Genomic DNA, 24947 nt, shown 5'->3' with positions numbered 1-24947 from the left:
CTATGAAGACCACACCTGTTGCTTACTAACTTTTATGCTGTTTAAGATTTTATATATGCTTTATTTTCAAATCAATTGACAGTTATTATTCATTTTTAAACAAGTATTTCCAAATATGAAGTCACACTTTATCCCACAGTGTTCATTTTATTCTGTGTTGATGTGTAAATGATGTATTTTTAGTGATAATAATGCAGTTTAATGTGTGATATTGACTCTATTTCACTCTGTGTTATTATAATTAATTATTAACATCCAACCTGGGCTGAAGAAACGGGTTGACGTCACTTTTTGCACACTAAATTCAGCTTCCACACTGATTCCAAAGGTCATCCGCTTTAACTGGTTTCTCCACATTGCAGATGGAAAGAAGTGCAGCATTATAATGGAAAGACTTGACAACTATCTCTGTAAATAAAACGGCTATGTTTTTGCGAAAGGTGAAACCACCGCGGAGTACATAGACTCTTCAGCATTTTGTGATGTATCCAAAGTCAGGTACGATTAAGAATTATTTCAGTCTTTGCATGTAAAAATGTGTTTTCTTGACAAATCAATTTATTATACCGGGTTTCATCAAGGAGAGGCAATGATTACAGATTCTGTTTACTGGTAAAACCTCCAAGGGTACAGACATTTGTCTATATAGACACATGTTATTGTTACGCCAATAAAAGATAGGTAGATGTTTTTCCTGAACGTGGAAGTCACACCTGACTCTTAACCGGAAGGATGCTTTGCATTCTGGTCCCCAGCATTTTTAGTCAAATTAGTGTATATTCTGAAGTGATAATATATTGTTAAACCTATTAAAATGTTTAAAAAAAAAAAAAAAAAAAAAAACACTTGGATCTCATCACTTTACTGTGTCAAAATGAATGTTATTTGTCAGTGCATCACTGCTCAAAGTTTAATGAGTGTGTAGATTACACGAAGCTGCCTACATTAAAACAGATAGGCACTATTTGAATGGGTTCCTATGGAGAAAGAGAACAAAAGAGCATCCAGTAAGAAGTATGAATTCATAATTCATTCATTACTCATCGTTTACTCAGGAAAAAGGCCTATAGATAAATAGACTTTGACTCAAAATCTAATGGATAATGCACTAGTAGCGAAAACCAGAAGTAAATAGCATGACAACTGGTCCCAGTCTCCCTTATTAAGTTTGCTGCTAATGATAAAGATGTGTGTGTGTGTGTGTGTGTGTTATTTTTCTTTGGTTGTAACATGCTGAACCATATTTTTTTTAAGGTACAATATGGACATATAACATCATACATTTAATTTGAATTTGAAGATGCTACAGACTAAACAATATTTCCCAACAATCTTGAGATTCTTAGAAGATGCCTTGGTTAGAGAACTGTTAAGGCTGACCCGACTATTCATTGCGCTCGTCTCCACAGTTCTTTGACACCCATTTCATACCCATACTGTTGCCACCAGGCCTTAGGGACAAGAGAGGAACATATTTAGGTATCCAATGCAAAAATGTAAAACAAATAACTACTTCAGTAATAATGTAGTATTTTGTGCGAGCAAAGTAAATGTCAGCCACTTGTTTGGTTGTAAAATCAAAATGTATTGTTTGGTCTAAGCCTCACTGCTCTTCATGTCTTTTAAATAACAGATTGTGTATGTGCTTAGAAATCCAAAAGACAATGTAATGTCATATTATCTCTTCAGCCATGTCTGGGCCAAGCTTGAGACATGCAAGAGCTTTGAAGAATTTTTGCAGCATTATCTAGCGGGAAATGGTAAGACTTCCAGCACATTAGAATATTTTTAACAACGAAAACCATATTCAGAACAAGTTGTTTTGTAAAGTTAACAGAGTTAACAATTAGGTAGCACTTTATTTTACAGTCCTGTTCCTCATGTACATACTATGTACTTATTATAGTACTTACAATAACTATGTAATAACTAGGTACTAACCCTGAACCTACCCCTAAACCTAACCCTACCCCATGTAGTTACCTTGTATTACCAGAACTTTCTTAGATAAATACACTGTAAGTACACTTTAAGTACATGTTAGTACACGTACTGTAAAATAAAGTGCAACCAACAATTAATACCTCATGTTATAGTTGGTGGAGAATCTTGGTTTGATCATGTCCGAGAGGGGTACAGTAAAAGGGACCAGTACAATATCCTTTTCCTGTCATTTGTGGACATGGTCATGGTGAGTAATCAGTAATCACAACCTCATAACATGTGAAATGCATTTGCAGGATGTTCTTTAATACAAAATATTTAGAGGTTTAAGCGTGTAGCGCTGAAATCCTATTATAATTGTTAGAATGTCCAAGGATCAGCATGCTCCCCTAAACTAATCAGGCAGACAAAACCGTAAATTGTAGGGACTTAAAACTTGTACTGTTAAAGTGTGTACTGTTAAAATAAAGGTGCTTCACGATACCATGGTGAAAGTTATTTCACCAAGTACAACATGTTCCAGGATCAGCATCCTTGTTGACCCTGGAATAACATTCCTATCAACCAATCAGAATTGAGGGATAACTTTTCAGGAAATATCTGTTTTAGGTTTACCATCAGGGTAAGGTGCTTCTACTCCTTTGTTAATCAGCTATCATGATTCATGGGGTAGGGTGAGGTTTAGGAGTAGGGATTGTATTGGATTAAGTCTATATTTTTGGACAGTTATGTTTATCCAGGATCCACAAAAGATGTTGATTCAGGAACATGTCTTACTTGGCAGAATCACGGCAACCCGATACCATAGAAGAACCTTTTTATCTAATTGGTCCATAAAGAACCGTTAACATCTGAAGAACCTTTCTGTTTCACAAAAGTTTTTTTTTTTTTTTTTTTTGTGGGGAAAGGTTCCTTCAGATTATAAAAAGGTTAGAATGGGATGGTTCTTTAAAAAACCTTTGACATAATGGTTCTGTTTGGAACCAAAAATGGTTCATCTATGGCAACATTTGTGAGGAACCTACTCACACTGTCTACAACATCACAAAGTCTCATCCCAGTCGGCCAGATGGTGGCACTACAGTGATCGAAAATGCTCAGAACTCCTAAACAGTTTTGGGCTCAAGTGACTTATATTGTTGGAATCCTTGACCAAGGATGAATAACATGCATGCCTTGAATTTGGCGCAACATTTAGTTTTTTTTTTTTTTTTTTTTTTTTTACTTATGCGAGCTAATTCTAGGTTTTTCAATTAATTGGGACCAAACCAGTACAGAAAGATCTCTGTTCTCCTCTCGTCAGATGAAACCAGCAGTTCAAATTCCAGGCTGCAGCAAAGTCAGATTGAGCAGAGGAATCATCTGGTTTATGTGGTCTCATGCCGATGGCCATCTAGGTGACATGAAGGTCTTCACTGAAGATCTGTCTCTGGGGCACATCTAGTTGACATGGTCTCCACTGACAGGTCTCTAGGTGCTGCTCCACCATCTGGACTAGATACGGACTGGATCTGGTGGCTACAGTGTCCTCGGAATAAGAACGAAACAGACTAATATCAGCGTAGATGCCATTCTTCTTACGATGTAACAAGTACATTGGGTTTTAAGGGAATTGTTCCCAGTTCCAGTTAACCTATTTAATACAGCCTAAAAATCCTTTAACATATTTGAATTATAGAAATGTGTTAGTGTGTTATGTATAAAACAGCTTAAAAAGATGGATCTTTAATCTAGATTCAAACTGACAGAGTATGTCTGCCTCCCGAGAAGGGACATTGCCTCCTGACATATACGTAAACATAAGGAATATGGGCTCATATAAGTAATTACAATTATTAAAGACTAATTTCCGATTAAATCTAAAAACCAAAGAAAAAAATAATGTCAATATTTTTAGACAATAAACAGTATTACATATATTTTATTAAATAGTATTGTAGCACATTTGTTGGTTATAATGTGGTAAATGAGTCCTACCTGTCACAACATTACCTACACTGTCTACTAGCATAGCATAAAATAACATTACCAAGATAAAATTTATATAGGCCCAACAAACGTATTGTTGATTCATTAAATGATAAGCTGATTCCTCACAAAAGCTCTTTATTCAGCGTAGTGAAGCCTTTCCTCCATTGACATCCATTAAAAGAAAAGGACCCTTATAATTTAATAACTTTAGCCATTATGCTTTTTTCTTTTGCTAAAGGTTGCAGGCTTGTCTTACAATTTGGTTTGACTCATGGTCCTCAAGGTCTGTAAGAATTTTGAAGGAAATCGTTCACCAGGTGGCGTTAATGAGTTTTAAGCCTCTGTAATTGTGTGGTGTTTCACACATCCACACAATATTCATATCATAGATCTATTCATTCGGAAAAACTTTACCTCAAGAACCACCGCTATCAAATAATTTATTAAATAGTTAAAAAATAAGCAAACCTACTTTTGCGAACTAGTCCTAGGTTTTTCGCACAGCCTCAATAAAACCACTGCAGTACATAACTTATATACTTCAATCTTTGGGAAGCTATAATGGTAATTTGAAAAATGGGCATGGCCATTTATACCCAAAAGCCTATAAATCCTAAATAAAAACCAGATGAACGCACATGACAGATGATTGTAAAGAAGCATGCAAAGTTTTATGGAGATCAGAGTCGGACCATAGATGGCATTACAACAGCCATAAATGTTAATAAACATTTCTATTGTAAATTACCTGGAATTGCATAAAAGCTCTTTTTATTTACTGAAATAGCTGGTTACAGGCTTGTTAAATAATACACAATGTATTTTTCCTAATGCGCTTAAATATCATAAAGCAATTCAACCCCAGTAATCACTGCTTGCAGCTATATTTAATATTTATCTTTATACCGTCCTTACACTGATGTATTTGGCGCCACATTCAGGATCTCAGGACAGCAGTGGAGAAAATCTACAAGTTCTTGGAGAAAAGCCTGGATGATGCTGCTATTGCACATATTGTGGAAAAAGCCACTTTTAAAAATATGAAAAAGGACCCAAGGCCAAACTGAATTTGTTCCTGGAGATCATCTTCTTAAGCCCCAATTCATGCGCAAAGGTCAGTGTTCAAAGATTACAAACTTGGAAAGTGTAGACAGGTTTCATCCTTCACTTATTTTGTTGTTATAATTGGTTTGCTGTTGCAGGGACAGTAGGAGATTGGAAAAACACATTCGCTGTGGCACAAAATGAAATGTTTGACCAGACCTTTAAAGAAAGAGTGAAAGACTTACCACTGAACTTCATCTGGGACTTGGACACCAAAAGAAACTGAAAACAATCACAAAAGAACCAGCATGTTTTGCACTGGACATAAAACATGGTTTTATAAACATTGTTCTCCAATCCCCCACAATAATTTGAGTATTTTCCCTCTTCGTGTGTGTGCTCCATATTCTCCTATACAACCCATATATATATAAAGCATGACATTCAACAAAAATACATATACAAAATTGTATTGTTTTTACATTACCTAAACGTTCAGTAAAGTGTCCACTTTAACAAATTGGATTTTTGTTTAAAGTCCGTGTGAACCATTTTTTTTTTTTAGATTAGATTTAACTTTATTGTCATTATGCAGATTACAAGTTCAGAGCTAATGAACCTCATCAAACCAGAAGTGCAGAATATAGTGTTTTATATACAGATAAGTGCAGAATAAGTGAAGCTATAATTTACAGTATGTATAGTGGAGTTGCTATATACAAAATGAAGCAAAGTATTTACAGAATTTAAACAGGAGTGCAATTTAGGGTTATATGTACATTATGAACAGCAGCAATGTGGTAATAAATGAACAGTGGTAATAAATGGTTGTAGTATAGTATCATAAAACACTGTATTTAATGCAAAATATCAGTAGTGCAATATTTTTAGAAATAGTTTACTGTGCTTTGTACAGTAGCAACGTTAGACATTGTAATAGACACTGTATTTCAGTATGGTGACATATTTCCAACTGAAACAGAATATTGAGTAGAGAGAGGGGTTTTATTTTTATGCTCCTCTGTTTCACTCGCAACAAACTAACAGTTTGGGTGGCATGGTTAAGCAAATTCTGTCAAAGCCATTAGTCATCCGAGGAGGCCTGCCATTCCGGAGCAGAAGCAAATGATCAGATTTTGATAAAAAAAAATTCAGATGATTAACTTGCACAGATTAATTTTTCACCTTAAGACATTGTGCACTAACAGAATAGACATTGTAAATTTAGATTTCATGCAGACTTTAATAATTATATTCCACATGGCATACTTTACATGTTTTAATGCTTATTCGTAATGAAGACGGTCACTCGGGGAGAAGAATTGTATAATAAATTGTTTCAATTATTGTTTTCGTTGTGCACAAAAAGTAGCTTCGTAAAATTATGGTCGAGCCACCCATGTCTTTGGCATGTTTCTCGACCTGGGAACATTACAGTTGCATTGTTGATCTATGCAGGGTCAGAGAGCTCTTAGAGTTCATCAAAAATATCCTAATTTGTGTTCCGAAGATGAAAAAAAAGGTCTTACAGATTTGGAAGGACATGAGGGTGAGTAATTAATGACAGAATTTTTATCTTTGGATGCACTATCCTTTTAAGGAGCAAAGCTGCTTTCAATACTGATAAGTAGTGTTTATTGAGCATCAAATAATCGTATTAAAATGATTTCTAATAGAGTGGAGAAATTATTCTGAAAATTCAGCTTTGAAATCAGTAATAAATTACATAAATATTCAAACAAGTTATTTTAATATTCCACTATTTTTTTTTTTTTTGATCAAACATAGGCAGCCTTGCTCATTATGCATTTTAAAATTCATGCATTTATCAGACATTTATACATTTTTACTTATCGTGTTCCCTGGGAATCAAACCCATGGTCTTGGCATTTCTCACACAATATTTTAACAATTTAAGATGAAATATCCTAATATATCAGCACAAGTTTTTAAAAGAAGGGGAACTTATATTGCCCTCAAACTTTATAATTGAATCTACAATGATTAAAACAGGAAAGGCAGTCAAACCTGAATGTGCACATTATAACAGAACAGACAGACACATCGCCACAGTGAAAGAATAATCAATTATCTTTATTCAGCTCTGACAGCATTGAAACACATAATACCAACAGCTGTGGTAGTTAATGACACCTTAATTGTCTTCATCTGTTGGGGGAAATTAAAAGTGCATTAGACACAGAGGTAACCAGATAAAAACAAAAACAATATGGAAAAAGGTAATGAAGTAAGAAACAATCCGTTATCCTCACCCTCTTCATCTTCTTCCTCATCGTCTTCCTCCTCCTCTTCATCTTCATCCGAGCTGAAGGTTCCATCAGGCAAGCTGTACACCCTGATTACTTGCTGTAAGGGACACACACACACACACACACAAAGAGTTATGCATTAATAATCTTTGAAGTTACCAAGGTGATTCCTACTGGCACAGTATTGCAACTAAAATGAACACCACCGATATCACGTAGTATATTTCTACCCAAGGTGTGTTTATTGTTTAGATATATATATATAAAATCAGAGAAAATTACTCCTTCGATAGTCATTTGGAGCTTCCTGCTTTGTTGCAGTATATATCAAACATCTCAATTCTGCAATGCAACAGACTGAAAACCCAGCACAGCTTCCTCCTTGCCTTATTAGGGTCCTTGAGGATGAGGTATTTGCCCTCCTCCAGCTTGCGACAGATGTCGATCACACAGCGCAGGATGCCCCAGGCGTTCTCCATGCTCAGGTTAATTTGGCTGGCAAACTCGTTGGGCTTGAACTGCTGTGTGCCCAAGATGACATGTCTAGATGAGTCCTTGACATGATAACGGGAGACGTACCTAAAGAGAGAAGGATGTGCAATGACAAATCGGATAGGAAATGACATGAAAAATCAACATCATATAGAAATGGTTATATGCTTCTCACCCTAATTTGAGGTACTCAGATCCCGCGAGAATGGCACAGCAGGTCCAACGGGCCAATTTGTAGCTGTTGTTCTTCAGCTCTGTGGCCAGAACCGCTCCTCTCTGGGAATCCAGTTTCTGTCTCCAGTCCACTCCATTGCAGTACTGTGGAGAGCACAGAATTATGTCACCTGTATCTCTGAAACAGCCAAATACAATTATCCAGCTCTCTTTCTGTGTCTTACTCTGGAGTCCCACTCGTTCAGGGCCTTGACATTGATGAACGAGACTTCTCCGTTTGCACCGGTCATCACTCCATCATGCTCACAGCGCACAATGAGGTCAATGTCATCCCCGAGCTTCCACCTCCGGTACCTGAGAATCAGTCCGGTGAGGTCATGATTTCAAAACCTACAAAATTCACTATTTCTGCTTAATATTAATCCTTTGTTAAGATTAAGAATTAGTAATACTACTACTACTACTACTAATAATAATAATTGCTTATTATATATTTCATAATTGTTGGGCTGTTCAAACAAATATATCAGAATCTCAGGCTCAAACACCATGCTTAGTCTGTAACAAAAGTCAGATCTGATTTAAAGCCACACACACACAAAAAAAAGATATGTCTGTATCTATCTACAAAAGGTTAGCACAAACCTGTAGGCAACAGATGCCACCTCACTCTTCTCCATGTCCTCCTCAACAAATGGGTTAGGATTGGGGAACTTATGCCTCTCTCCTCCCTGACACCAAAGCAACAAACAAAAAAAATTCACACAAATATCTTTGTCTGAAACGGAATCTGGATCATTAATGTATCATGTTAATGGGCTGTTTACTGTGGGAAAACCCAATCGTACCATTCGGAGGCACTGCTGGCTGAAGTTGTGGTTGATGTAGGTTGCCTCCATGGCCAGGTTTCGGGGGGAGTTGAGGGAACTGCCCTCGTCCTGGGGCGGCTCATTCGCAGTCTCACTCACAGTAAGCAGGTCTACCAAGGAGAAAACGTTTAAACTTTAAAACCGCACACGTCCACAGATATTACTTTATGAAACAAAAACACAAATAATTGAATTATCAGGGCTTGATTGTTTTTTACACCACTAATCACAGTCATTTTCAATGACGCAACTAAAAAAAATGTAAGGGTTCATAAAGTGAAAGTGACGTGTGGCCAAGTATAGTGACCCGTACCCAAAATGTGCTCCGAACCCATCCCAGTGCACACACACACAGCAGTGAACACACACCCGGAGCAGTTTGGGGTTCAGTGCCTTGCACAAGGGCCTCACCTCAGTCATGGTATTGAGGGTGGAACAGAGTCACTCCCCAAACATACAATCCCTGCCAGACCTGAGACTCAAACCTGTGAACTTCAGATTACAAGTCCAACTCTCTATCCATTAGACCACGACTCCCTACATGAAGATGTAACATTCAGTATTTATACTAATTGATAGCACAAAGATAAAATTTTTTTTTTTTTTTTAAACACTGTCAAATTTGTCAAAACCTCATCTGATAACCAGCTTGATACCTTTACTTTGTATTTAATGTCACATATTTAAATCTGCTGAATCTGAAAAAAGTGTGCTCAAAAACTAGTAATGAATAAATAGTACGTCAATGAAAGTAAATTAAGTCCAAAACAGTTCATTTAATCTCCAAATAGGCAGAAATTCATTTCAGGAATGAACAAAGTGGTGTCAGTGAGTTTGAAGATCAGGGTTTGAAATAAACAGAACAAACGCAAAGCGAAAGTACAATCTATTCTATTATAGCGCTCTATATGAACCACATAAACTTTATTCAAGCTACAGATACACTCACAATACACCACCTAACAGACTAGGGTGAATTCATTATGTACATAAAGATCAATTTGGAATAAATAAACAAAAATACGTGGGTGGTATGGCAGGATTTTGAACAGCCTGAATTGGTGACGCCGAGTGGCGCCGCCAGTGTTCACACACTCACAGAAAACAACACGTTTCAATTTTAAAGATGTGGCATGATGCGACACTGCTTTGCTTTTGATCTACTGTGCGACCCCCTTCACACTGACCCAGGGTAATCCTTTCTGAGCTCTTCAAATCAAGGCAAGCGAAAATGCAATCGCTCTTGTGTTAAATCCGAATATGACCAGCATAAAGACTCTACAGCCTTTGACATCCATCGAAATGAGGCACACTCCTCTGAAGCACATGCTTACCAAAATCAGAGTTGTCTCTCTTGTCGAAAAAGAGCTTGTTGCCCACACGCTGGACGATGATATCCCAGGAGTTGACTGAGCGTGTGCAGCACATCAGAGTTGCCAGGATGGCATCAGTGGCAAACACATTGCCCTGGGTTTTTGCCAACTGTGGATGTCATTTTCAGAACAAAATACATTAGCACTGCCACTTATAATAGAAAAAAAGACATATAAGATTGTCAGAAGTGATCCTGTGGGAGTACCTTGCGGATCACGGGGTCATCAGTGGTGGTAACGGTGTGGAAGATCCTCTTGATGCTCTTGAGTGGTTTTTCGTTGCGTGTGGTGACGCGATCGAAAGCCTTGTCGTAGTGCTCAAGAGCTCCACAGCACTCACTGAGGAAAAAACACTCAGTGAAGGACTCCCTCGAGAGCAACACGCTCGTATAAAATGATCTGTCAGTGACCTGATTAACGTCAGAGTGCTTACATGTCAGCCGGGTCGGCCACATCCATGTATCTCATCTTCATGAGCCTGGGGAAGTCCATCTCCTCCTTCACCTCCCAGTCACTGCGCACCTCCACGGAGGAGTCCCTGGGCTTGAGCTGGGTCTGAAGACACGAAGAAGAAGAGAAGAATCAATTTAGCCAATGAAGGAGTAGCAAAGTGAAAAGCACTAAGTTTTGTACCTAGCTGAAACTGAAATTCAATACTAAAACTAGGGGCAGGCAATATGACTAAAATCAAAGGGAAGCATTTAATTATACGTCAAAGGGAAGCATTTAATTTCATGATAACTACCACAATATTAGTAATCTGTGCTTGAATTATGTTGTTACAACATCTAATAGTTTTGGTTAGACTTTACTGGTGTCCTTGTTACAGTGTAATTATACATTTAAGTACGGAGTAATATTAATTATTTTCTTTAGGGTTAGGTTTTGGTTTAGGGTTACTTGCATGTAATAATGCATAATGTATTATTATTATTATTATAGTAAGTACATGCAACATGTGTAACAAGGACACCTTAATATAAAGTGTTACCAAATTCTTCGGATAAATTTCATTATTGAACTTGGAAATTGGCACAAAAACACAATAGTCTTAGTCTAACTAAACCAAAAAAATGGGGAGGGCGGGGGTGGGGGGGTTATTCAAAACAAATAGTAGTAAGTGTATTTATTCAGCGATAAAAATCACAAACAACACAGTCGAGATCTCACGACAGAACACAGATCGGCTGAATGACGCTTTCATTTAAATCACTAAACTCCAGCTTGTTTGTTTTTCAGATCATCAGCGGTGGCGCTTCCCCAATGAGGAGCGAGCGTGTGCGCATGGTTGCCAGATTACTTCAAATATGCTAAAACCCAACGGGAAGAAAATGTATCAATATAAGAGCAAAGCTCTGATTCGAGGAACTCTTGATATATGGCAAGCGCTCTCATGAAAGCTTGCAAGTTTAAAGGTTTTTCTTTTTCTTTTTGAATACATTTTAGTCTTCCTTTCAGTCAATGAATTTGAACATTTATGTATTAGCTATCGTTTATTGACTTTATTGTCATCTCGTCTTAGTCATGGGAAAAAAGCTAGTCAACAAACATTTTTCATTGACTAAATTAACCCTAGTACCAACAGAAACTAATTACGAGCAATAGGACAAATAAATACAACAGAACAAAGATGCAAATAAAATAGTAATTTTAGGTTTACATGAAATTTTAGCTATGAGAAACATGAAATTCTACAGAAATAAATTAATCAAATGTTAAAACAAAACAGCACCGTTTTCTTTGTTTGGATCTAAATATAGATGGGGGGTGAATGAAAAGTCAAATGCTGAAAGACGACGATGGTAAAACACGACTGGTAATAAAGTGTGCAAAATATTTAAGACTGCAATAAGAAAATAAAAAAAGTGGAGGTGAAATGCTGTGGTGCTGGAGATCAAAGAAAAGATGAAAAGAGATGAAACGCATGAATTCAATACCTGGGACTTCTGATCCCACTTCTGCCGAACTCCAAACTGCTTCTGGAATTTCTTCTGCAAGCGCATACGGTCCCTATCCCCAGAAACATAAGGGTGAGTGCATGTTGACAGGTCACAACTAAATGTTTTAGTGTGTTTTTTTCTCATCCTCTGGTTAAGCAGAACTCACCTTTCCTTCTGCTTGGCGCTCTTAGGCAGGGTCTGCATGTTGAACTGAGTAAGAGTCCTGCGATCTTTGTCTCTCCGAAGATTCCTCTGTAGAAGAAAAGCACAAAATATGATAAAGACTTAAACATGCGAGAACATGGAGGTTAAGAGGGAGGTTATATGTAAATGTTCAGAAACCCACCTGAGCGAAGCGCATACGGTTCTTCTGATAGGCCGTCTTCTGAGTCTTAGCAGTGTCCACCAACTGGAAGCTGGTCTCGTCCTCCTCGTGGAAATAAGCATACTGACTGCCGCCTCCGAACTGAGAGGAGTATTTATCTAAACAGAGCAGAGAACAACCATTTTGACCGATAAGAGACTTTAGCAAAAAAAAAAAAAAGAAAGGTCCCAAAAGAGCAACTTCTGTTGGGTGAACACAAATAAAAATAAATGTGCCAACACTCACTTGTGTATCTCTTATCCTGGTACGTTGCACCAGTCCAGTCTGCTACCTGTGTACAAAAATAATTGCAATTCACTTTCTGGAGGAAAAAAATACAATTATGATCTTCCACCTTTCACAGTTATACGACATAACAGGATTGAGCAGGAAATATTCAAGCGAATTCACCTTTCCCAGTCGGTCTCCCTTACTGAAAGGCTGGTAGGGCATGTCTTTAAACTTCTCAGGAACAGCACAAGGACCCCATCCTGACGGGTTGTCCTGGATCACAGGTGCATGGAACTTTGCCATTGCCTAAATTTTTTTTACATAATTAACAATATAAAATAAGGCACCACTTAAGAACACTTCTATACGTTATATTTTATAAATATACTTCTATATTTTTAAGTAAATTTGTCTCTTGAAACAGAGCACTGGCTTTAAAATAAACATTACCAGCATAAACAATAAAGCTGGTTCCGGACACATGACTAGGCCTGTTGCAATGATCAATGTACATGACCCCAGGAATTTTTGGTGATGCAATATATTGGCCATTATATTTACTTAAATATTAATGTCACCATGTTCTGTACATTTCACTTGCGCCCATGTTTTCTGCAGCTTCTCGTACATAAGTGGTGAAGTCATGAGGAGCTAGTTCAAACAAAAGAAAAGTGAATAAAAAAATAAAAATAAATAAAAGTTTACTCTACAGATATGGTCTTATTTAGTGATCTGTATCTTTGTGCACACAGACATCTGACTGCTAAGAAGTGATAGTGTTTTTCAGCAATAGTGTGCACCCTTCATTTACAGAGAAAACAAGATCAGGGAAACATCTGTAGATGGAAATATCTTTGTGATTTTTTTTTTAAAGAAAATATTTATTTGCTATCTATTCAGGTTTTTTTAGGGTATCTAATATTTTGATAACTTAATTTCCATGATCCAAATATTCTTAACTTCAGTTTGTTGTCATTTGGAAGTATGTAGGCCTTCTTGCATTATTATTCGTTTACATTATGATTAAAGTTACTAAGATTTAGTAGCATAAAAGGACACTAATATCGCTTATCGCAATTTTTTCTGGGGCAATATATCGCACAAGAAAAAGTTTTTATCGTGACAGATCTACATACGACCTGAAGCTTTGTTCTCACTGATCAGCAAGTATTATGTAAAATCGAAATACAACACGAAAATACACTGGATATAATACACAACGCTCGGAATGAGCAGGGCTTCGGAGGCTCTCTCCTCTGATCAGTGAGGCCACTGTGCAGTGACGTTAGCATTTCTACATCCTCCATGATGAAAAGACTCAACGCTAATGCGAAGTCACAAACAAGAACCCTTCCCTCTCCCTATGACTTTTTCTTCTTCTTTAAATTTGTAAAAGGCATATGTTAGGAATTACTCTACGAAAGTCGCTGCCACGATAAGTTTGACTGATAAACAGCAGCGCGGAAGGACTGAGCGCGTAAAATCAGCTGATGCATTGAGCAGCGCACATCTCATTACACGGGAACTTACTGATTTCAGTTATTTTCTGTGAGCTTCGGTTTCTAGCCTTCGCTCTTGACTGTTTTCATACACTATCTGAGATTATATCACGTAAAAAATACCTTTACTGGAGTACAATTTCGTATTGATTCAAGGATGCACGCTTACTTCCAGACGGTGCGGTGAGAGGCCGTGCCGTAAAGGAACGCGTCACTACAAATTTACGACACTTCACAAATAAAATAAAAGTCTCCCGTATTTGCGGATATCTTTCAAATAAAAGCTCACACACAGGTTGAAAAAGGAAGAACAACGATTTAGATGTGTACAAGTTAAGTTTCTATTAAAATTGTTTACATTTACCTTTTCGTGTTGTTGAATTAATTTTGGACTTCATAGTATGAATGTAAATAGTTTAGCACAAACAAGCCATTCACAGTTTAACCCATTATGGATCAGAAGTTTGTACATTACACATCTTTATTACATATGTTTAATGCCAGTGTACCTGACTTGTTATTTGTTGGATAAAAATATGAACTTTATGGACTTCATCTGTGAATTTATTTGGTAGGCTTTATTTATTGAGAGAGGTATTCATCTAGCTATCGTCGCCATCAATGCTAGAAGCAGTCTTTTAGAGGACTATATATATATATATATATATATATATATATATATATATATATATATATATATATATATATTCTTCAGTTGTATCTTTTTTATTTATTTATTTTAACAATTATAAATAAACTTGTTACATGTTACACTAGGAAAATTGTGTTTAGTCTTGTCAATGGACATCGTTATCAGTAAATTTCCTAATCTTGGTGTATTTCTAGGGTTTGAAAATAATAGAGTTAGTCACTCTTATTCACACTTCTTCAGATTCTACAGTGTGACACATAAAATACTGAGAAATGCATCCCCTACTGCCAACTTCAGGCAGCTTCAGCTCTCAAGTTCTAATTCTCTTTCAAATTAGATTTTTTTTTCTTTTTTCTTTCAGTAATTAATATTTTAGGTAGAAAGTGATTACTCTGGAGAGCCTCAAAACCCACTCCACTCCATTCATGTGTGTCAACAAGGCATGTTTTCTGCAAGTTGAGTTAACTGTAGTGTAGGCGGCACAGTTTGAGGATATGTTTGAGCCAAGTTCCTGCACTCTTGGAGATAAACACATTCACACAAAAATCAAGAAGCAAGCACAAACAACAACAACAAAAAAAACAAACAAACACAAAACAAAACTTTGATGAAAGTACTTCTACACCACATATTTATTTGCAGTGTTTGCACTCTTTTATTGTATATACATAATTCTCTGCCAGATTAAGTTTATCTTGTGTGTGTATTTTTATTTATTTTTTTGATGTATGTATGTATGTAAATTGTAAATTTGACATCCTCACTATAGCCCCATTGCATCAGGGACATTTCATTTCCTCTATATTACACACATAGTGTCAGATAAAAGGCTAAATACTAGGTTGAGTTTATGCATTTCAGATCTCAGACTGTGCCCAGAGCCCCGGTGGTGTGGAAAGCTTCATGCATTTATTCATAGGGAAGATGCTATGATCCAAGATGAGCAAACACATGTATAAAAGCGATGCTGAGAGCGGAGTTGAGTACACTACTCAGCAGACGGAGCCAGCACCAGCCCTAATGGCTGTCCGACAAACACACAAAGGTCCTACGGGACATGCTGACATTTCATTATAAATTGATCTGTCTTTCTGTTCATTCAGTGTGAAACTAATGAAGGCATTCATGTACAGACCCTGTCAACTTTACAGACTGGTTGTATTGTGAGACTTGACAGCTTTGATGGAATCCTTGCTGAGACTTTCAGCGTTAATTATATTGAAGAAACAGTTCAGATTCTACTGAACAACAGAGAAACTGCAGATCTGGAGTGATTTAACAATCCCATTAGGTAAACTACAGAAGGGTATATTCCTTTAGGCACTGAAATGGTTTCTCTTTTCTGTAAATACTGCTTCTCCACTGGGTTTAGTTAGATTTGGCTTCCTGTACACATCTCCAAGAGTACCTGCTGAGTGCCATCTCTCATATCATTAAACTATTTTAGCGATTCTCTCTGCTGGTATTTTACATCTGTTCCGTTTTATCTTTGGCGTGATAGAAATGAGGCATATTTACTCCCGTGGTCTCATTAGTAGAGACTGGGAGTTTATTTGATGTTTTAGGGAGCGTTTGCTAATGAAAGGAATCGCTCTCTTAACTGAGCACCACTTTATTTTAGTTATGTGGTGTTAGACGTTGATACGAAAGCAGATCGAAATCATCCTTCTTTCTTTTAGAATTGCACATCTGGATCTGCAGTCACGCGAGGAAAGCTTTTCATTACCCCCCCGAGGCAAAAACAACACATTTGTGAGTGATACCTTTAGACTGAGTGAGTGGGAAAGACTGTCAGGGTTCATGTTTTTATATTCTCTTTAATGTGCCTGCTTTGCCATACATATGAAACTGTAGCAGCTTGAGTGATAGCGATGTAGATTTTGTACAGTTTGTACAGACAAAGTGGCATGCTGAGATTTGTTTGACACATTTAACATGACAGTTTTGTCAGTCTGGAAACAGGAGCTTTGAAAGAAACATAACTTGTATATGAAAGATGAGGCATTTCACTCCTTCTGATCTCTATAGTGTCTGGAGCAAAATGGAAAAAAAGACATTATCTGTACTCTCTCTCAGACATATATTTATTAATTGTATAAGTTATGGATTGAAGTCTTCTGTAATGGACTACAAATAAGAATGAATGTTTACATGTGACCATATTTATATTTAACATGGCACAATAAATCTCAGTTTGCAAGCTCAAATATGTTTATTGTACCCTCATTGGATGCACATGTCATATTACACACTAAGTCCATACTGAAAGTAAAATAGGGAACAGTTCTCACTATTAACTAGCTGTTTATTAGAATGCATATTTCTGGCTGTTTATTAGTAATAATAAAGCACATATTAACGCACATAACGCCTTAATCTGCATGACCATATTGTGGATCCCTTATACCCAATAGCTAAATATTACAACTATAGCCTACTAACTATTAATAAGCAGCAAATTAAGAGTGTAGTGAGGTCATAGTTAATAGTGAGAATAGTGAGGTCTCCAATCTAAAGTGTGACCACACTAAACCTGTCGGCATGTGGATTCCTCATTCCACATCTTCGAGGTAAATCAAAGCTGATGGCTGGCGAGGTGTAAGATCAGAGCTCTGACCATAAGGTCGTCACTGTGCACAGTTGGTTGCAGGGGGATAATAGGTGCAGCGAACCAATCAGACATCAACTGATTAAGAGTAATGGAAGTGTCTCAAGCCGAGCCGGCGAAGAAAGGTCAGCAGATAATACAGACACACAAACAATTACATACCACAATTCAACACAACTGTTTCTTCTTCAAGCTGTGAGTATGTATTACAAAACTTTTATTTTTAATAAATGCTGCTCCTTTTAATGTTCTATTTATTAAGGGTTTAAAAAAAATGAATGAATACTTTTAGTAGTCAAGCACACATTCAAATTATTAAAATAGACAGTATAGACATTTATAGTGTTACAAAAAATAAATGCTCTTTTCAACTTTTTATTCATGAAATTTACCAGAAAAAAAAAAAATATATATTTTTTTGCAGTACTTGTCTCTAGTTCTGCATAGATGAGACAATTACCAATTAGACATTAAATGAAACCAAGTCTGTCTGGTCTGTGTTTCAAATGTAAATCTGACACTGGGACATTCTACCATTGTATGTCCTCAACAGTTCTGGGACTTGATTGGTCTACAGCTCAACTCTGTCTTTGCATGTCAACTTTGGGTTGGAGCACAGACTGCTTTTCGGGTGTAAATGATGAGATACCCTCAGGCTTTCAGAACAGAGACGTTCTCTATATTTTACTTTATGTATCCTGATTAGGTGGATTAATGAGGAACCCCCCCCCCCCTCCCCCACATTAAATCCATGGATATCTACAGTTTCTAGCATTATTCAATCGGAGGCCTAAACATACTGATTAATCGGAGGCAATTCTCCACAGCATGAAGAGCAAAGCTTTTTCTGTTCTATCTGATTCGGGATCCTTTTTTATTTATTACGAGTCTTTAAGTCTGAAGGCATGTCTGTTAGACCTGGCTTAGATAAAAGAAGTGTAATCTATAATCTGTCTAAACACAACACTCTGGACTTGATGCATTTATTTATCTAACTTCTCTGATTGTATATTGTTTTGGGCTAAAAGAGTTCAATAAAAATATACTTAAAAAAAGTTAATAACATTATAATAATAAAAAAAAAACATAAAAAAATTAAATGGAAAGGTTATTTTAAATTCTCTTGATTAGCATAAGAGATGTCTTTCAAAAACATTTTGTAAAACGTTAATCTTAATATGTTTTAAAAATATTACACCATTCAAAAGGTATTTACAAAATAAAATACAAAATATTAAAAAAATGTCATTTTAATATTTTATTTTTTAGTGGTGTCAACTAAAGATTATCGTAGGTGAACAGTGTTATGTAAATACAAACTAAGTATTGACCTAATATCCTATTAAATTAATAACATCATCACTTGTTATTATTGATATTACATATCTTCACTCTCTTTTCTGCTTCTTCTCCCAGTTTCTCAACTATACTTTGTTTCTCCAACCACCCACTTACCTGGCACTCTAATATCACCTTCTTTCTTTCTTTCTTTCTTTCTTTCTTTCTTTCTTTCTTTTTTTCTTTCTTGTCTTCAGCTTTTTGGTCTCTTAGCAACATGACTCATTTCCTTTAAGGCTAGAGTGAAGTTTTCTAGTTTCAAAACGCATGTGGTTTAAAATTGTATTTCTCTCTTTCAACTTCCATTTGTGGGCACGTGTAAATGACTGTTGTTATTTTTGTTTCTGTTTATTCGGGTTGTTAAACTGAAATGAACATTTTCAGGACAGTCTTAGCAGAATGACTTTGGTGTGGAAATGAACATATGAGGGGGCATGTGAGGACTAAAAGTCTTTCGAATCTCTGCATCTGCAGCAGAGACCCAAACCTTTCTCGCAGACCTCAGTGCTCTGTGATACAGTAGCAGTCTTTCCATAAAAGCCACTAGCCTCTATGCATTTAAAGAAGGAGAAATCAATCAATCCTCGCTACTCAAAGGTTGCTGCGCTCTGCAAATACTCGAGCCGCTGAGAGACAAGTTACCTCGAGTGTACTCTCAGTATGTGATACTGAGAGGCAGCAAATTAGGGGTGGTGACATTTAATTTGGCTCCTTTGGTGAAGCGTCTCATAGCACTCATGAAGGATTGCAATTAGGGTAGATGAGCTGTTTTACATCTTGGCCTGTCATTCATTTCTAGGTCGTCCACAGGTCGCACAGCGGTGCGCTGTACCTCACTAAAAGCCAAGGCAGCTGCAGAGCCTGTTATTACCATCCCTGACACGGTGAGGATTAAAAAATATCACATTAAAAATGTACCACTATGTAATGAGAATGATATTTAGAGTGAGAGGTAAACATGTTTTTGCCTTTGGATACATGTCTGCTGCTGCACCTGTTTCACCGAAAGCGAGTCCTTAACAAAACAAAAAATATTGTGTGCAGGAATGCAGCATAATGGCATAATTGGTGTAATTTGGCTCATAAAAGAAAGATATCTAGACTACACCTGCAAAGGTAGACGCTAAATTAATATTAATGCAGCCTCATTTCTCCAAGTGTTTTTGAGGAGCTGCCTGGGAGAGAAACCCAAATAACCTTTGAGATAATTGTGAAGAAAAATGAAAGCAGGAGCTGAGATTGACACTTTGAGGTAATTTCCTCTCAGGGCTCCGTATCCTGCAAGTATTAGACTACACCTGCTTTAGCATAAATGTACGAATTTATACTCAATTGGAAAGACTAATTGAGTTGCTGGCGTCTCTCCAGTGTTTGGGGAGTGAAATGATCAACAGCTGCTGTGTAACATTTCTTCCTGTAGCATACCTGCTCTTTCTCCTTCACTGAGTCGCACACCTATCTAGAACAGGGCCACTAAATAAATGTTTGTGTGCATTATTTCGGAGACTTGATGGACTTTCATTTTCGACATGTTGGTATGATTCTTTAGGGTCTTCATCAAATATGTGCAAAATTCCTCAATGGCTGTGTAAAACAACACGCTTTTTACCTTGCCAAAACACCTCTGTGCACAGCAAGCTGTTTTGGTGCATGTCTCTTTAAATGGCAATTCAATCTTTAAATTGTAATAAATAATATTCTTTTCAATTTCCTCTCCAAACCATCTTGTTTCAATATTTCCCTCATGAAAAACATCCATCTATTTTCCGCACCACTTTATCTTCTCCCAGCATCTCGAGCCATCCAAAACATATTGGAAGTCCATCACAGACCTCACTTTATTTCTAAGGGCATTTTTTATTTATGTATGTGTTTATATTTTTATGTTGTTTATAGGCATAGTTCACCCAAAAATGAAAATGGTGTCATTTATTACTCACTATAATGTCAGTTCAAACCCATAAGACATTCATTCATCTTTGAAACACAAATTAAGATATTTTTGATGAAATCCGAGAGCTTTCTGACCCTGGATAGACAGCAATGCAACTACCACACTAAAGGCACAGAAAGTTAGTAAGGACATCTTTAAATTGTGCATGTGACATCAGTGGTTCAACTTTAATGTTATAAAACTATGCCAATACTGAAGAAAACAAAAATAATGACTTTATTCATTAATTTCTTCTCTTCTGTGTCAGTCTTCGAGGCACATTCATAACAGTACACAACACATACACAAATGTTTTTCGATTGCTTGCTACAGCTCACTATGCTGTCTATAGAGTCCAGAGAGATACTCATTATTTAATAAAATTTTAAAAATCAAATGCTAAAAAAAACAAAACAAAAAAAACTTTATTTTCACATATTTTATCTTTATCGTTTCCATTCTCATCAAAACAGTCTGTTGGGTTCCTGGTTCTATGAAGCCCCTCCCTCAGAAATACGCAATGGGCTCTGATTGGTTCGCTAACCGCTAATCCATGTTGTCTGGAAATGTCACGCCCCTTACCATTATAGGTAGTAGCGTGTTCCTGGGGGCGTGGTTTATGAAAACATTGGTGTCAGTAATGTCAAAAACCCAGGAAGAAGCATGTTGTAGTCCATACCAACCATTTCTGTAGTCCTTATTTCTTTTTTTCTAGCAATTTCTTTAAAGGAAAATATGTCTCTGAGCCTCATAACTTTGCAGACATGGTTTATGTTCTAAAAGCAACAGTACACACTAACTGAAGTTCAAAAAAAGAAAAATCATAATCATTCACCCCTTTAAATGTTACATAACAGAAAAAAAAATATATTTGAAGAGGCACATGTTAAGTGTGGGCCATTTGAGTCATGTTTTGGTAGCATTACTGATCCTGCCGAGAGATGCAGCCAGATGTCAACCATCAAGCTTGTATTTAAACCCATTCAGATCTGCATAATACACTTCTGCACTTACAGTACAAGTACCTGACCTCCAGCTCTGCCGTTTTCCTGTTCACTCCTCCGCTTTCTGTCTTTGTCAATCTTTCATGCATAATACAGCTTCAGTAAGTTTCTGTACACTTGGTTTCCAAGAATCCTGCGCAATACCCCCCCCCCCTCCCCACCCCCATCCCTTTCCTTTCATCTGTGATGCCTGTGTCCCAAACACCAGCGTAATGAACACTGTTACACGAAAGAGAAAATTAAAGAGAAGGGATTCAGGGAGATTGTGAGTATTTAATTGAAAGAGAAATTACTAGACCTTTCCTGCTGGCTGATGAAGCAGTCTAAATTCTCCATTTTAACAACAACCTCGCTATAATTGGCCCATGAGTCACAACGCTGAAAAATGCATAGATAGAATAATTAGGAAAAATGTTATTAGGAACAATGTGATCTGAACTACCCTAATTAAGTACTGACAACAGAAATTATTTCAAAATACTAGCTTGTCTCCTGCCAGGGGCAACTTAATGTTTTTACAGATACTAGAAGACTGATTGATTTATTATTATTTTTTATTTTTTTTGGTCTGACACTACATTCAACTAATCAGCTCATTTAGAGTTCACTTAGAGCACACTATTATCTGTATCAATGGCTGTATCAAATAAGGAAGGCATCCAAATAAGGCTTCCAGCACTCTGACCATATCACTAAGACATGTACACCTAATACATTCATACAACAGCTTGTCAAGACGTCAAGGACTTAATGCCATCCTATATACACAGATTTGCTTGGGGTGCTTGGGGTTTGCATATTTATTATTAGGTTAAAAAGAAAACAGCAAGACTTCAGCAGTGATTGACCACTTTCATAGCCTTAAGCCTATGGGAACCACTATTGATCTCACTTTCCTCTCACATCATCATTTCAGTCTTAAGTTCTGAATTTTCTTCAAACTAGAACCTGGCTGGCATTGTTGTGCAATCACTGGCTTGCTCATGCTAAACCATAAAAAAAAGCAAAAGTGCAAGGCTACATGATGTTCCACTCTGGTGCTTGGAGATATGCAGTCTGTTATGTCAAGCCACATGTAGTTGCAAGTCATTTCGAGAACTAGTTCCATGTAACTGCCATTTTCAATGCCTGCAGTGTTGTTGTTTTTTGTTAGGGCATTTATTTGTAGTAAGCAACGCTATTCTATTCTATTCTTGTTAAAGTTCTCCTCTTTCTTGGTATTAACTATGATTAATTTAACAAATTCAATCAAATGCAAACAACCGAAATAGCCAGCAGCTATGATTAAAAAGAAAGAAAAAAATAAAAGCAAGCATAAAAAGCACATTCACAGAGACAAAATATTTATTTATTTATAAATCTAGAATTTGGTAAATATCAGACTACACACACAGTGATTTATCAAATGAAAGAACTTGTTTAATCTAACACAAAATGCAGCCTTCAGCTTAAGCAGAACTTTTTAAAGAGAACAGTTAAGATATGAAAGTACGTGAATGCAGACAAAATGGCTTTGCCAACACATATTCATTTGGTGGTAATAGAATATATTTTTGGGGATCCACGCAAAATATTTCTTCATGCAGATTTCGCAACAGGCTCAGATTAGTCACGCAAATTCAGAGTTTACTTCAATAGTTAACCGAGAGCCTTTTTTTGCTCACAAAATTTCAAAGAGATAGAATAAAAATTTGGGTCTGACATTAAACCAGATGTGTTATTATTTTGGCAAACTGCTAGAAACATATTGACTTTAACCGCTGACCTAAAAGAGAAAACTTAGCTTAAAAGAAAACATTTAACTTGACTAATGGTGCATTCAAATTGCATTTACAAGCTGAACATCAATACAAAACCATAATTGTAACTTCCCAGGAGGACCGAAACGCACTATTATTCCAGCTATAACACCTCTTGTGGCAATGCTAAGAATGCAGTCTTCACCGTGAGAAAATTAAGCTTTTGTATCAAGCTACATCTGCATTCAGGTACTTACATGGTTCAAACATTTACACAATAGAAAATAAATAACCCCTCACAATGTTTTATACAATTCAAGGAGCTGTAACTAACCAAAGATTATAAACATTTGGTGTTAGAGAAAAAAACTTTCTTTGCACTTATAAAAAATGCTAAAGTATCGACCAAGGACACATGGGCAGCTATGTATTTTTATCCTTGAGCAAATGGCTTTGTTTGCACAAGAGGCCTATATAAGTCTGTGCCAAGAAATGAATAATGTCACAGCGTTCACAAGCAGCCTTCAGCACTATTTGCCTCTTTGTGGATCCATACCATGTGTGGGTGGGTGTCAAGCATCCAGTGAATCACAGAGATTCATTTAGATACGGAGAGCTGTCCAATCATAAGGTCACAGGATGGGCGCCTCTCTTCCCACAGCCACAAACGACAGCTTCTCTGAGCAGGTCAATAGTAAACACAGTGTGCAATAAATCTCATATACTGTATAGCTATAGCACAACAATTAAAAATATCCCTAAACGACAGAATAACATTTTCCGCAGCTTTTTAACACATTCTTTTTTAATATTTAAACAATCAGTTCTAAACGGAGGCTGTGAAATCCACAGAGTCATGATGGAAATGGTGGTAGCTCTCTCTGTTTCTCTCCATAATGCGTCTACAATGGCTTCCTATGCACCTCCAGACCAATCTGAGTATAAGCCCGTGCGTAGGAGGAGGTGGTGTAGGACGGTGGGGAGTGTAGTTGATACGTTAGCGCTGGCTATGATCTCAATAGTTAACGTTTATTTATAACACTCAGAAAAGGGTATCTAAATGTCACATAAGCATATTACGGTGCTGGGAAGAGACACTGTGGAATTTTAATGTATGTGTAGCTTACGTTGTCTGTCTGTGGAATTGGAGCATAAATGACATTATAATGGGAGGCACTTTAACCTCTTTAGCAGGTGTCGGAGAAACCCAGTGGCTCAATGCTCTTTAATTATGCTAAATAAACATCTTTCCATTATTTATTCACCCTCGTGTTGTTCCAAACTCACATGCTTTTGTATGTTTCATTAGAACACAAAAAGGAGATTTTTAGATGAATCATCGCACCGCTCTTTTCTATGGAATGGAAGTTAATAATGACCTTCAAGTATCAAAAATGTCTAAAATACATTAAAATTGTTTTATGAAGTATTCTATATTGCATGCTCTTTATTCCATGTCAAAGAAAAGTCATACAACTTTGGTTGAAGAGCATTTATCAATA

At 36.7% G+C, this 24947-nt stretch overlaps 1 protein-coding gene and 1 pseudogene across 3 annotated transcripts; one reads left to right on the top strand and one right to left on the bottom strand.

Annotated features, from left to right (window-relative positions):
* Positions 1–106: 106 nt before the first annotated feature.
* On the top strand, positions 107–5480 carry LOC113047011 (amine sulfotransferase-like; annotated as a pseudogene).
* Positions 5481–7027: 1547 nt separating this feature from the next.
* On the bottom strand, positions 7028–14428 carry LOC113047009 (eukaryotic translation initiation factor 3 subunit D-like). Of its 3 annotated transcripts, none has more exons than XM_026208227.1 (16): positions 14295–14428; positions 12853–12978; positions 12688–12733; positions 12424–12560; positions 12244–12329; positions 12075–12147; positions 10571–10692; positions 10344–10476; positions 10099–10246; positions 8744–8874; positions 8541–8626; positions 8120–8249; positions 7897–8039; positions 7616–7808; positions 7233–7326; positions 7028–7128 (listed from the first exon to the last, which is right to left on the bottom strand). In XM_026208227.1, exons 2-16 carry the CDS (start codon positions 12973–12975, stop codon positions 7115–7117), a joined length of 1659 nt encoding a protein of 552 aa, XP_026064012.1. In that variant the 5' UTR covers positions 12976–12978; positions 14295–14428; the 3' UTR covers positions 7028–7114. The 3 variants fall into 3 exon arrangements, with proteins under 3 accessions (XP_026064012.1, XP_026064013.1, XP_026064015.1); XM_026208228.1 differs by having other exon boundaries at positions 14341–14414; XM_026208230.1 differs by lacking the exon at positions 14295–14428 and adding an exon at positions 14203–14221.
* Between the last annotated feature and the right edge of the window lie 10519 nt (positions 14429–24947).

Source organism: Carassius auratus, chromosome 28, assembly GCF_003368295.1.
Source record: "Carassius auratus strain Wakin chromosome 28, ASM336829v1, whole genome shotgun sequence".
Lineage (NCBI taxonomy): Eukaryota > Metazoa > Chordata > Actinopteri > Cypriniformes > Cyprinidae > Carassius > Carassius auratus.
Note: the sequence above shows the minus strand (reverse complement) of the source record. Positions and strands in the feature narration are given on the sequence as shown.